Source organism: Engraulis encrasicolus, chromosome 8, assembly GCF_034702125.1.
Source record: "Engraulis encrasicolus isolate BLACKSEA-1 chromosome 8, IST_EnEncr_1.0, whole genome shotgun sequence".
NCBI lineage: Eukaryota > Metazoa > Chordata > Actinopteri > Clupeiformes > Engraulidae > Engraulis > Engraulis encrasicolus.
This window is the reverse complement of record NC_085864.1, coordinates 22,073,978-22,087,630: the sequence shown is the minus strand read 5'-3', so window position 1 is coordinate 22,087,630 and position 13,653 is coordinate 22,073,978. Positions and strand designations below refer to the sequence as shown.

Sequence of the window (13,653 nt, the reverse complement as noted above, 5' to 3'; positions counted from 1 at the left end):
TGTGAACACTGAAGTGCACAAGTGCACCATCTGAGACACAGCAATAGGCCTACAGTAGCCTATGTTTAGTTGGAAGTTATGAAAGGATAAATGTGTGTTTGTGCATGCGTATTAGTGTGCATGTTTCTACCTTGTCTTTTTTTCCACCTCTCGTTCATTTCCTGAAATACTTCTTCTCTTTCGTGTGTTAGTGAGCTGGACTACTACGACTCCCCGAGTGTGAATGCACGTTGCCAGAAGATCTGTGAGCAGTGGGACACTTTGGGCTCCCTCACCCAGAGTCGCCGAGAGGCCCTCGAGGTACAGTAATACTCCTCCCCTCTCCTCTCATCACTTCCATACTGGATCAAAAGTACACATGCTGTATGTGGATATTTTTGTAAACACATAATGTGTTAACAACATGCCCAAACCTGGGTTTTAGCTCCCTAAAGGCAACATTTTATTTGATGGGTTCAGATGCAAAACCTTCAAAGTGGTCTACATTTGAAATTAGTTTATATAAAAAAGGCTGTATTTCTATACATTTTGTTAACTGCTTTTTAAGTTATTGGGTTTTTTTAAGTGTCTTTTTGGGCAAGGTTGCTCGGTGAAAATACAGTGGAGGAAAAAAAAATGTTATTGCAGATTTTTTATAATGGCTTTTGAGGGTTTTGCGTATGAACTCTTCAATTTTTTTGCTCCATCCCACAGAGGACGGAGAAGCAGTTGGAGTCCATTGATGAGCTATACCTGGAGTATGCCAAGAGGGCGGCGCCATTCAACAACTGGATGGAGGGAGCTATGGAGGACTTGCAGGACATGTTCATAGTGCATAACATTGAGGAGATACAGGTCAGTGTTTCCCACAAGAACGCAGAGAATACACACACATCAGTGGCACAGGTGCTGGACAAAACAAAACAACTGAAGTAAATGACAAATGTCCGGATCACTGTGAATGCTCAGAGTTGTTTAATGGCACAATGTTTTGGACCTCATTCCTTCAAGTGCACTTGAAGAAGACTGAGGTCTGAAACATTGTGCCATAAAACAACTGGGAACATTAACAGTGTTGCAGACATTTATCATTTACTTCAGTGTTTCCCTCAAACCATGGTTTTTAATAACCGTAAACAACCAGAGTGGATTTTGAATATACAAACATAGATAGGAAGCTGACGGTATGGTTTTCTTCCCTCGAGAAAAGCACAAAGACTTGTTTTAAATCCCCATGACAACCGTCAATTGTGGTGTAAAAGCAAGCTATATATTGCAGTTTAAAAGACATTAGCTAATTTCTATTAGTGTCACCTAGCAGTTACTGGTAATTGTTACTATGACGAGGATGAAAGAATTGGCATATTGAAAGTCAAGGGGGATGGTAACTAATGTTACCTTTCGTGCTTTTCTGGAATTAACTGAGGGCTGTAGGTCACTAGTTTTTTCATTCTCTCTGATGAAGAAATTCAATCTTGCCATTCATTGTCATCAGCTGTCAAAACGCACCTGACGTCGGTTGTTTTTTTTCTTACAGAGTAGGCTGTTTTCCTCACTATTAACTTCTCGTTATTGAAACACAGCAACATTGACAAGGAGGCGGGACATTTGTCTCATTTCTTTATCCACAGGGTTTGATTTCAGCACACGATCAGTTCAAGTCCACCCTTCCCGAAGCGAACAAGGAGCGGGAAGCCATCCAGGCTATCCAGGCCGAGGTGCAGAAGATCGCCCAGTACAACGGCATCAAACTGGCCGGAAACAACCCCTACACTTCAATCACTCCCGAGAGCATCGACAACAAGTGGGACAAGGTCTGTGTCTGTGTGTGTGCTTGTGCTTGTGCATATGTATGCAAAAACACTGATATGCAACCCAGAAACACCAAACATCAAAATCAGCTTCTTTTTTTCATTTCTTCAGATGTAGTTTGACCTTCAAAGACATAGACATTATCTTTAAGCTTATATACAGTAGATAAGACTGCCCAACTGAAATGCAAGACAGGGGTGAATTTCTCAAAACCAAAGTTGCTAACTACATTAGCTACTTTGCGGTTTTCAATGCATTTTCCCATTGGCAACTACCAAAGTTGCTAACAGGCTAACAACTTCTCTTTTGACAAACTCTTTTGATCACCTCTGACTGATCACTGTATCCTCCTTGTGAAAATGGTTTTGATGTTAGCAAGGGAACTTCTTTTAAGAGCTTCAAGACATTTCATGTCTTGAGCTCTGATGTGGGAATCAGACAGTGTTTGGAGAGTGGACCTGTTTGGCGAGGGTCTAGAACAGGGGTGTCAAACATACGGCCCGCGGGCCGCATCCGGCCCGCAAGAGGGTTCCATCCGGCCCGGATGTAAAAAAATAAAAAATAAATTAAAACATTTTTTATTTTTTTTTTATTTTTTTTAAATGAAATAACCGAAATGCGCAATTACGGCCCTCGGGGCAAAATCGAGACCTGCATGACATTAACCCAATGGTCCCTCTGTTACACTGTATAGCCTATATGTAGTAAAGTGCACATCACACTTCTATTATAAATAGTGAATTTGTACTGTAACAGGCATTTGATAAAGCTCATATATTATAGACCTGATATATAGAGATAAAATGTTAATACTTCTTATTCGTATTGTATTGGTATTGGTTGTAATTAAGTAATAAATATAATTGGATTTGTATTGGTTCCTATTAAGCTCAAACTGGAAACGGGATGTTAGAATGCGTGAAAATGCAGGAAATTACATATAAGAAATAAAAAAAATTCTGGGGGAAAACCCCCAGACCCCTTGCCAAAATGAACTGTCCCATATTTAATTAATTGACGGTTGCCAATGAATTAATGTCAAGGAAAGTCAAGGAAATTTTGCATAGGATTATCAGCATTGCATTGCTTTCTACATATTCAACACACTTAAAACGTGTGAGTACTGAACACTAATCCTCTGCTTTACGTTTTTTTTTTTTTTTTTTGCGATGATGTTACTAATGTGGCCCGCTTGAGGTTGTATGCGCCCCCCGGACCAAAATGAGTTTGACACCCCTGGTCTAGACGATCAAGGTGTAAAATGACCTGAAAGTTGTTTGAGGTAGTCAGACATTCCAGAGTCCAAGATGTGAAATGATACCGATGGTTAGTGTTGTTTAAAGTCGAAGCACTTTTACAAATGTGATTTACAACACTAGTGGTATGATATTTCATGGTTACAACTTTGTAACGTCATACTACGAGTGTTGTAATTACACCTGTAAGAGTACTAATACTTCTACTTTATACAACTTTGCATATGCATGGTGGACACTTATCGGCCCTTTCCATAGTGATGTCAGACAAGTTCCGTTTTGATGTAAAGCAGGAGAATAAACTACCAGCTTAGACGTATACACAGACACCACTTTCTCAATATAAAAGCCTATGCCAAGGACATACTGTACTGCATGCAGCGTAACCTGCTTCAAAGTCACTGCAATGCTCTGTGCTCAGAGGAGTGACTGATGCCACATGAAAAGGGACCATTGAACTTCCTTGGGTGGGACCTCTCCACTATCAAAACAAATTCACCCCTTAACCACATTGGTTTGTAAAAATATATTGTAGTCATGTTTGCATGCTGAGTGGATATTGGGCTGTTGTTGTTCGCCCTTACGGTTTTGAAATCGCTACTTCGTCTACATGATTTTAATTGTTTAATGTAACTACATTGATATTGCGGAAAATCTGAAACATATCTTCCCCTCTCTAGTTTTTCAGCAAATGAAGAAGTGAGGAGATGTGATTTGAGATGCTTTATGAACATAACCAGTATGGAGGTAACCCCACCCAACCAGGTCATAGATTTTCCTGATTTGGGTGTCCTCTTGTGTTTGAAATCGTGAAGGTCCATCAACTGTTTATTACGGCCATATTGGACGGGCTTCTTTTTGGACCTAGATGTGTTGGTTTGGTCATTGTAGCAGGTCAAAGATAGCCTGGTTCTCACGCAGACCCTCGTGCATTTTGGCCCAACTTCGCTGGTAACAACCATCTGCGTGAGAACTAGGTTAGGTCAAAGACTGGCTATTTTTTGAATATTTTTCTGACTTGAGCGCCCTCTTGTGTTGGATATGTTAAGATGCAGCAGCTGTTTAATATGGACAAATTAAACAGGCTGTTTGCATGCTCATCCTCGACTGAGGTCTTAATTTGCCCACTGCTGAGATTTTGCTGACGTTGGCGCCCTCTTGTGTTTGAAATGTGCAGGTGCAGCAGCTGGTGCCTCAGCGTGACCAGGCCTTGGAGGAAGAGCTCCAGCGCCAGCAGTCCAACGATCATCTGAGACGCCAGTTCGCCAACCAGGCCAACATGGTCGGACCCTGGATCCAGAACAAGATGGAGGTAAATCAGTAGTTAATATATGTTGTGTGCATGTGGAGAAGTGTATGGTTTTGTGTGAGACGCTTCTTTTAAGTTGTTCATATGAAGTTTCAATTATGCTGTCTAATCAGTTGCATACACTTCATATGTACAATCCAAATATGCACATAATTGATGTACAAGTTGTATTGTCCAAACACAAAAAACACATCTCAAATGATGATACATACACAAACATTTGAGATTTGTTGTCTTTCAGTTTTTAGTAGCTAATGTTGTCTTTTTTGTTGTTGTTGTAAATCATCTAATAGAAGAGCCTGGAGTCTTCATTGTCTTAAGAAAATAACTTAAAAAAGACTCTAGGCTCTTCTATTAGACAGTTTACCTCTTAACTTAACCTGGTTTACTCCTGAACCAGCTTCTTAGTATAGGCCCCTAATGTTACTCTAGCAAAGCACCCTTTTGACCCTGAGCGTCTGGTCTATCTGATGCAGGAGATTGGCCGGATATCCATCGAGATGAACGGGACGCTGGAGGATCAGCTGACCAACCTGAGGGAGTACGAGCAGAGCATCATCGAGTACAAGCCCAACATCGACAAGCTGGAGGGAGACCATCAGCTCATCCAGGAGGCCCTGATCTTCGACAACAAGTACACCTCCTACACCATGGAGGTACTGTACTCTACTATATAATAATAATAATAATAATAATAATAATAATAATAATAATACTGCCTTGCCCTACAAAAGACAAAGTGCAGTTGACTAAAAGTTTGGACTAAAAAATAGTAGTCATGATCCCTACTTCATCTTGTGACAAAGCCTTATGGGCCAGTTGTGTGAGATCTTTAATTTCTAGCTTTGCTTTATTCGCTCTCTAATGTTGTATTTTTTACCATGGAAAAAGCTACACTAAAACAGGGTTTACAATTCAAGAGTTAGAAATTTGGCTGTCAAAGCAAGGGTGTATACTTTTATATTCCCCACCATATTTTATTTGTGACTAGTCCTCTCCTCTTGCCTTTGGTAACAAAGTTATTTTGTTGTTCCAGCATTTGCGAGTGGGATGGGAACAGCTGCTCACCACCATCGCTCGCACGATTAATGAGATCGAGAACCAGATCTTGACTCGCGACGCCAAGGGCATCAGCCAGGAGCAGCTCCATGAGTACCGCACCTCCTTCAACCACTTCGACAAGGTCAGCAGCGTGTGTGTGCGTGTCTGTGTGTGTGTGTCTCTGTGTGTGTCTCTGTGTGTGTCTGTGTGTCTGTGAAACATGGTGAAGATTTCTAGTTTTTAGTATGTATGACTGGTATCAATGCAATGATAACCTTCATTGTTGTTCAAAATATGACCTATGGATGGTGCTGAAAAGGAAAGAGAGTTGGATTTTATGTGCATTTGTGCTTTGAGACAGTCATGCATGTTTGTGAGGAATAACGTTTGACGAGAGGGCTCCCTGTCATACATGGACCTATACTGAAGATTGGAATCAAAATTAACTAAGCAATATGTATCACGTCTACAAGATGGTTCGTTACTTATTATTTGTAAGGCCAGTCAATGTTGACCGCAAGGATGAACATAACTTTTTTTTCCCTCATACTGCATGTGGGTTGAAGAATTTGGCTCTATCTAATTTTACCCATTCGATTAGTTGGGTGAAGAATATCGTTGATGTATGATTAAACATTGAGACTTCATTTGAAGATGAGGTTTCAAAATGGTATCTTTTTTAAAAATAATTTTTGAGTGGCTTTTTTACCTTTATTATTATGATATGGGGGAAATGACCTCGGACCGGAATCGAACCCGGGTCCCCGGTGTCGCAGTGCCGTGTCTTACCATTTGTGCCACGGCTGGGCACAATGGTCCTTTTTGACGGTAACGCCACAAGAGTGTGATAGACATACTATGGGCATAAATTTGGTCGCCCACACCAGACTCAAAAGCATTCTTCTACAAGAATCTGCTGATGCAGATGGAATGTAATGTAATGGATTGGATTGTAGTGTGCTTTTTCCAGCATGCCCTTATTCTGGTACTGACTCTTGTTCACCCCATGAAAGATCTTTGTGTGATGAACAACCAGGAAGTATAGTCTTTTGTGCCTTTTTTTACCTTGTGCAAAGTAATGATAAGAAATTACAGTTGTCTGTTACCATTCTCACCATCCTTCGGCCATGCCTTTTTAATAGATTTTTTTTTCAGCCGACCACATCTTCCTTTCACGAGCAACATTTCTATTTCTCTTTATTTTTTTATGTGGTTTTCGTTCATACATCAAACAACAAAAGTACTTATGTGATTTGACGTGTAAGGCAACATTCAACCATCAATCATATTCACTCATCTCTTTTTGTGTACATTTCTTAGTAGAGAAACCATCCAGATGTCTGATTTTGCCTCTTAAGTCTTCACATCCATGTAGAGTCTTTGTTACTGAAGGTCTTGCAGAGTAATTAAAGCAGTTTTGGGCTGCAGCCTGCTTGCTGTAAACCACTACAGGCTTTGAATTCAATTGTCTGAACAAATGTAGAACGTTGATGTTTCACTTAATTCATTACATTTTTTTAACGTTGCATTGTTTGTGTTCATCCTTCACGGGAACTGTGTCCCCTTTGCATGCTGTGATGTGATGTGGCCCCCGCGGCCTGGCCCCCCCTCCATCCATCATCACTCCTGCTGCCCTCCCCATCTCACAATTGGTCCATCACCACCCTCCTCCTCATCGTCACCCCCCACCACTCTGACATGCCATTGGTTGGTTGGTTGATTGGTCGACTGGCAATGGCGGTTCCAGGACCACAGTGGTATGTTGCAGGCTGAGGAGTTCAAGGCCTGCCTCATCAGTCTGGGCTACGATGTGGAGAACGATAAACAGGTAGCGTGCTGACTGCTGAGTCCCACCCATGGGCTCACCGCTTAGCCTAGTACACCCCTTCAGCCAGCGCCTCCCTTCCCTTCCCGCCCCAGCTTCCTCGACAGACCCCGCTACTCACTCACCTCGCCTGCCTTAGTTTCAGCAACAGCAGCTCCTCCTGCTGGTCAGCTGAGGGATGACAGTTTGATTGTGCTACTTTTCCTAAACGCTGCTGTTTTGTTTTCTGTCTTTCTTTACCTCCTATTTCACTCTTTGCCTCCATATCTCCTCTTAACACCCCCCATTACAATTTTCACTCCTCTACTTTTCATTATTATTACTTCCTTTTTGCTCTTTCTTTCATTATTTCTTTCTTTCTCTGTGGTTATTCCCACTCTTTCTTCATAACTCCTCTTAACCCCCGCCTTCTAAATTTCACTTGTCTGCTTTTCACTATTTACTTTCTTTTTGCTCTTTCTTTCTTTCTTTTCTTTCATTCTTTTCTGGTCATTCCCACTCCTTCTTCTCTTCAACACCGCTTTGCATCCCCCGCTCCTTGCATTAACAGAAGCGCACGGGGATGATGGACACCGACGATTTTCGCGCTCTGCTGATAGCCACCGGCACCGGCAGCCTGGTATACTGCCTCTTCTCTTCTCCTCTTCTCTTCTCTTCCCTCTGTCTCTTCTCTCTCTCTGTCTATCGGTCTCTCTCTCTCTCTCTCAACAGCCTGGTATACTGCTTCTTCTCTTCTCTGCCTCTACTTCTTTCTCTCGCTCTCTCTTGCTTGCACGCGCTCTCTCTCTCTCTCTCTCTCTCTCTCTCTCTCTCTCTCTCTCTCTCTCTCTCTCTCTCTCTCTCTCTCTCTCTCTCTCTAAGCTACCCACAGCTTCCCTTAGGATCTCCCACCTCTGTGTAAAATAACTGTCTTACCAAAGATGAATACATGGCAAACATTTTACTATGTTAAGTGCACAGGCACGAGAATGATGATGAATGATTTTTCCTGTTGATGTTTGTGTTTGATTACTAGATTTTTTTTTGTTTAAACTAAAACTAAAAGACTATTTTTGCTTTCTGAACTTGTGATTTCAAGCCACTACAAAGCAAATACAAACATTGAAGTAACTGCATGGTACTTTAAATGGAGAACAAGAATAAATATGGTATATTTTCATTTATATTCTTCTTTGGCGTGTATATATTGACGACAAACATTTGCGATGTGCAGGGCGATGCGGAGTTTGCCCGCATCATGGGCATCGTGGACCCCAACAACAGTGGAGCGGTGACCTTCCAGGCCTTCATCGACTACATGTCCCGGGAAACCACCGACACAGACACCGCCGACCAGGTCATCGCCTCCTTCAAGATCTTGGCTGGAGACAAGGTGAGATTCTACGCTGTGTACAGTATATTCAAAGAGGTTGGATTAATAAAGAGGATTCAAAACACAGCCACCCAATGCAAAAGAATGTGCTCAAGTTGGGTCTCCTAAGGGGGCGTTGTCCCCTCCTTATTCTATTTTTGAGGCACAAGAAGAACGCTACCGCCATCTACAGCTCTAAGGGGACTCCATAAATTCTGGCTGCTAAGCAGCGCCACTCCCTCTCATCTGTATCCTTCTCAATGCCCCCCCTGACTGTTGGGGTGTCTGCTAATTTCGTTGAAGATTGTTCCACCATTCAATCTCATTGGCCACATTTACATGTTTTTTTAATTCCGAATTAATAATTCCAAATTATAGTTCTTTTGTTTTTACAATGCACTTCCATTTAATTCTGAATAGTGAAGTGATATGATGTTTTATTTGGCATTAAGTTGAGTTAACGAGGCCAATATGCTTTCCATATCAATACACATGTCGCCAGAGTTCTGAAGCTATGTCGCCAGAGTTCTGAAGCCGCCACCTAGCCATTAACTTAACCATTGATGCCTGATGTTGCGTTGCGCAACAGTGGCCCTGACGCCTGGAGCTACATTATGCAACATTCAGGCTCATGAGATTTGAGACAACTTCATTCGTCTCAAACAAACAGAGATGTTTAATAAACACGTTCTAATGAAAGATGAGGGTCTTGGCGCTTAAATGCAACCTAATGCATATGTTTATGTGCTTCAGAAGCTGAGATATTTAGGTTTTTATAGGCTGAGGGCAGCTTTTCCTAAAAAGGGCTCAGGCATTCAGCACCCTTTTTTGCAGGTGCCTTAGGCGTCAATGGATTAATCAAACTGTTACCCAGTCGGCCGTTATCCCTCACTTCAATGGCTAAGTGGTGCCAACTGTAATGCGCATCTGAAATGATTGTGTTGCCAGATGTGTCTGATCAAATCCCACCCAAAAAGTTCTCAAAAACCGCCAAAATGCGCTAAATTCCGCCCAATTTCAACAAATTACATTGATATCTATGGCCATAAAGCAGCCATTTTTCCCGCTTTTACCCGCAGAAGGCCATCCCAAGTAGCCCAATCTGGTAACACTGGGGCCAGATATAGTGGAAATGGCCACTGACATTCCAGTCATAAAAATTATGTTTTCCTCTCCTCGCCCTACCAACAGTTGATACGAATGTAAACATGTCTTCTGTGGAGCGTGCAATCAGATTTTCGTATGTCATGATGCATGTAGCAATTGCTGACCCTATTAGCGACGCATTTTAAGCATTGGTTGACTCATCAAGGTTATTTTTAAATAACTTGAAGCTTAGATCCTCTACTTTGTGCCCCTTTAATACATTAATTCCCTGTCTCTCCGTCTTCTATCTCCACAGAACTATATCACAGCGGAGGAGCTGCGAAGAGAGTTGCCCCCCGACCAGGCGGAGTACTGTATCGCCCGCATGGCCCCCTATGCCGGCCCTGACACCATCCCCGGGGCCCTGGACTACATGTCCTTCTCAACCGCTCTCTATGGCGAGAGCGATCTCTAAAAGCACACACACTCACACACATGCCAGCGTGCACACACACACACCAGGAGCCTATACTAAGAAGCTGGTTCAGGTGTAAACCAGGTCAAGTTAAGATGTAAATCATCTAACAGAAGAGCCTGGAGTAATGAGGACTCAAGGCTCTTCTATTTGATGATTTACCTCTTAACTTAACCTGGTTTACTCCTGAACCAGCTTCTTGGTGTAGGCCTCTGATAGGGTGGGGTCGAGAGGGTGAGGTAGTAAACAAATAATCTGTCAAAGGGTGAGGTGAGCAGTGCTTAATCCAGGCTTGCACCCTCTCGGAGAACAGCAAGTTCATCACCTCGCTTTGAGTTCAGCATTAGCTGCATATTTTAATAATTATTATTATTATTATTATTATTGGTTATCATTTTGTTTGTGTTGAAATGAGGCAAAAAAAGAAAGACGGTAAGGGAGAGGGACCAAGGCAAATGTTAGCTAAGCAAGACATATAGATACAAGGTTTAGACAAAAGAAAACAACAAATGAAGAGAATGAATTATTATGAGTGATGGATGTTGGAATGAATATGGAATATCAGGCGTCCTTCTTTCAGCTCAGTTAGCAAAACATGTGGAACTTGGACATTTAAACCTCAACCCTTTCAATGTTTTTGTTATTTCTCTTGATTTTCTTTTGTTTTGTTTTGTTTTTTGGGGGTATTTTTTTCTTTTGTTTTGTAATGCTCGCCACTAGAATGTGAGTTCACGGGTTAAAAAATGCTGTACATACTTTTTTTGCCGTATGCAAAATTATCAGATAACACCTGTCAGGCTTATAGGGCTTCTTGATCAAAACAGTTATTAAAAAAATATGAAATATAGTGAAGAACAGCTATATCTTTTTTGGCAGAATACTGTAGATAGGTTTGTGTTTAAGGCTGTTTAAAATTCTGATCTCCTTCTAGAATCATTTTCTTTTGGAAATCATCTATACTGTTGGATGGTACACATGCATCAGAATGTTAAGGACCCCTGGACATGCATTGGAGTGTCAATCCATACTAATCATGCGCCCATGGATTTTGACGTGACTTTCAAAAAACAAAAAAAAGTTTTTGCAGAAACCCTCCCCTAACCCTTTTCTCTCAAATTTTGTAATTTAGCATTGGCTTCAACCGTGGCACTGAACTGTCCCCATTTTTATTAAGAATTTGTGATTGTTCCACACATGTTGGCGACAGCAAGCTAAACCAACAATTCTGGCACTGAACACATGGATCTGACATGTAAAACCCCTCCTGCCTTATGTACACAACGTTGAGACAGCCACCACACCACCACCACTTAAAAGAAAAGTGGGGCGAGTCAGAGAGAGAGAGAAAAACTTGTGCCTGGTAGTTTCTTTGTCCCTGGTCTGTCTTTCTACCTCCCTCCTTTCCTTCTGTCAGATGTTTTTTTTTTCCTCCCCCCCCTCCCCCCTCACAGTTAAAAGTTAAAACCAGGGACATACAGAGGAGAGGTGAGGAGTGAAGTGTTAAACATTCCATGTTGTCTTAATAATGAAAAGATCTAACTGTATTCCAATCTATGCAATTGTCTCGATGTTATGAGGGGTGGAACTGAAAGAATTGAACAGACAACTTTGATTACAGTAAGTCTGAACATGTTTAAAATGATTTCCTGTGAGGGAAGGGTTTGGAGAGGTGGTGGCAGTATTTAGAGGGAGGAAAAAAAGAGAAATAAAATGACTACAAACCTGTCCTTTTTCTGCCAGGTTGGAAAGCGTTGAATTTTAAAAAGAGAATCATGAGCTTTCTTGGTAACACTTTAGTTGACGCCGGTGTCATAAGCATGTCATTACAGTGTCATAATAGTGTCATAGCACAGTTATGGACGTGTCATAAACATTATGTCCACGTCATAAACCTTTTATGACTGTTGGCCTTCAGTGACAAGCAAAGACAACCCAAGGTTGTATTTTCCATAACCGAATGTCAGTTAAGGCCAACAGTCATAAAATGTTTGACATGGACATAATGTTTATGCCTTATCTATTACTGCATCATGACACTATAATGACACTGTAATGACATGCTTATGACACCGGAGTCAAGTAAAGTGTTACCGCTTTCTTTGTTTTTTTTGTACTCTTCAATATCAACCCTGATCTGCTGTAGTGGATTGTTTGCTATGAAACAAAAATCTGCTTTCTGTCTCAAGTGAATTTCACATGCACACAAAATTTCCTTATAAAATATTACCACATTATTTGTTAGTCTCTTGCCTTCCTCAACCATTCTTCTGTATCAAACTGATCTTTAATAGAGTACACAATACACAAATTCTCTTCATGAGAATACACAAGAATTCACTATCTGCAGCTTTTTTACAATAAGTGCGGTATGTAATGTACAAAGTTTAGTGCTTTGGATTTAGGGTTTCTGTGATTTTGTTTTTTAAACTGTACCAATAAGCATCAAGGACAATGTAGTTCTTGCTCCTCTTGCAATTCTTTGTGTTTCTCAATAAGCTTTTAGAAAGCATTGGGATATTTCCATAGGCCAATAGGCTCATCAGAGAACAGTTGCGGGTTACCCCACAATGGCAACAGGGTGTTCTTCAAGCAATCTTTCATATTTACAGTGAACACCCAAAAAATGGGCAAACTTAGATAGACATTCATTGAATTCATTTCATGGACCAAATGTGGGTTCAACCCAAGCTTTGGTTTACTGTCATGTACAGTAGGCAATATGTGATGGTGAAAGCATAACACCACACTACCCAAAAAAATTTGCATTCAACAATTCAAGCCTGTAGTGACTATTGAATTGGCATAGATTGTTCCCACAGGGGACTCGAACCCAAAATGTCTGTGGTAACAAACGGGGGCGCTGATTTTGCTTGACATTCAAAATGTCAAGCCTTTTGTACCATCCTTTCACATTGATCAAATGTACTAAGATTTTACAGGGAAGTGACGTTAGTACAAAGGAACAATACTGTAAAAGCACAGTAGGTTTTTGAAAGTTAGGGGCATTTGATGCACTCTAATGCAAATGACGCTCCACAGTGATTAAAGATGGGCTGTAGCCAAAGGCCCCACGTGTGGATATCAGGCCCTCATACCCACCTCCATGGAGTCTGTTGCCCAGATCATTTGGGCAGAAACATGATACAACAGTCATTAGCAAAGCTCATTTTGCAGGGCTCTGGCAGTGCACTTCCTGTGCCACCTGGTACAAAGATGGGGATAGTGATCCTGCCGCCTTGTTATTAACCCTTCTATGGCTCCTCTACATCTCCTGGTGTACTGATGTGTCCCCTGGTATCACCTACAAGCTCTGGACACTGTGCTGAGAGACACAGCCAGGAGTGCCGACAGGGGGGGGACAAAGGGGACAGGTATCCCGGGCCCAGGGACAGAGGGGGCCCAGAATTTGCTCCTCATTACATTGTATTTATTGGGTTGGGGGGCCCTTTCAGATGACTATGCCCTGGGCCCGGCTGAAGCTGTCAGTGGCCCTGACACAGCAAACCCTCTTGTCAAACC

The 13,653-nt window shown here is 41.7% G+C and overlaps 1 protein-coding gene across 2 annotated transcripts in view; it reads left to right on the top strand.

Moving 5' to 3' along the window:
• The window catches only part of actn4 (actinin, alpha 4), a 52,231-nt gene extending 39,863 nt beyond the window's left edge, over window positions 1–12,368 (top strand). For both annotated transcript variants that reach the window (XM_063205186.1, XM_063205185.1), the window contains exons 13-21: window positions 192–300; window positions 694–834; window positions 1,611–1,793; window positions 4,225–4,359; window positions 4,833–5,012; window positions 5,393–5,539; window positions 7,145–7,225; window positions 8,436–8,594; window positions 9,976–12,368. In XM_063205186.1, the coding sequence (XP_063061256.1) occupies window positions 192–300; window positions 694–834; window positions 1,611–1,793; window positions 4,225–4,359; window positions 4,833–5,012; window positions 5,393–5,539; window positions 7,145–7,225; window positions 8,436–8,594; window positions 9,976–10,134 (1,294 nt within the window). In that variant the 3' untranslated portion in view covers window positions 10,135–12,368. The remainder of the gene's footprint in view (window positions 1–191; window positions 301–693; window positions 835–1,610; window positions 1,794–4,224; window positions 4,360–4,832; window positions 5,013–5,392; window positions 5,540–7,144; window positions 7,226–8,435; window positions 8,595–9,975) is intronic.
• Window positions 12,369–13,653: the final 1,285 nt, after the last annotated feature.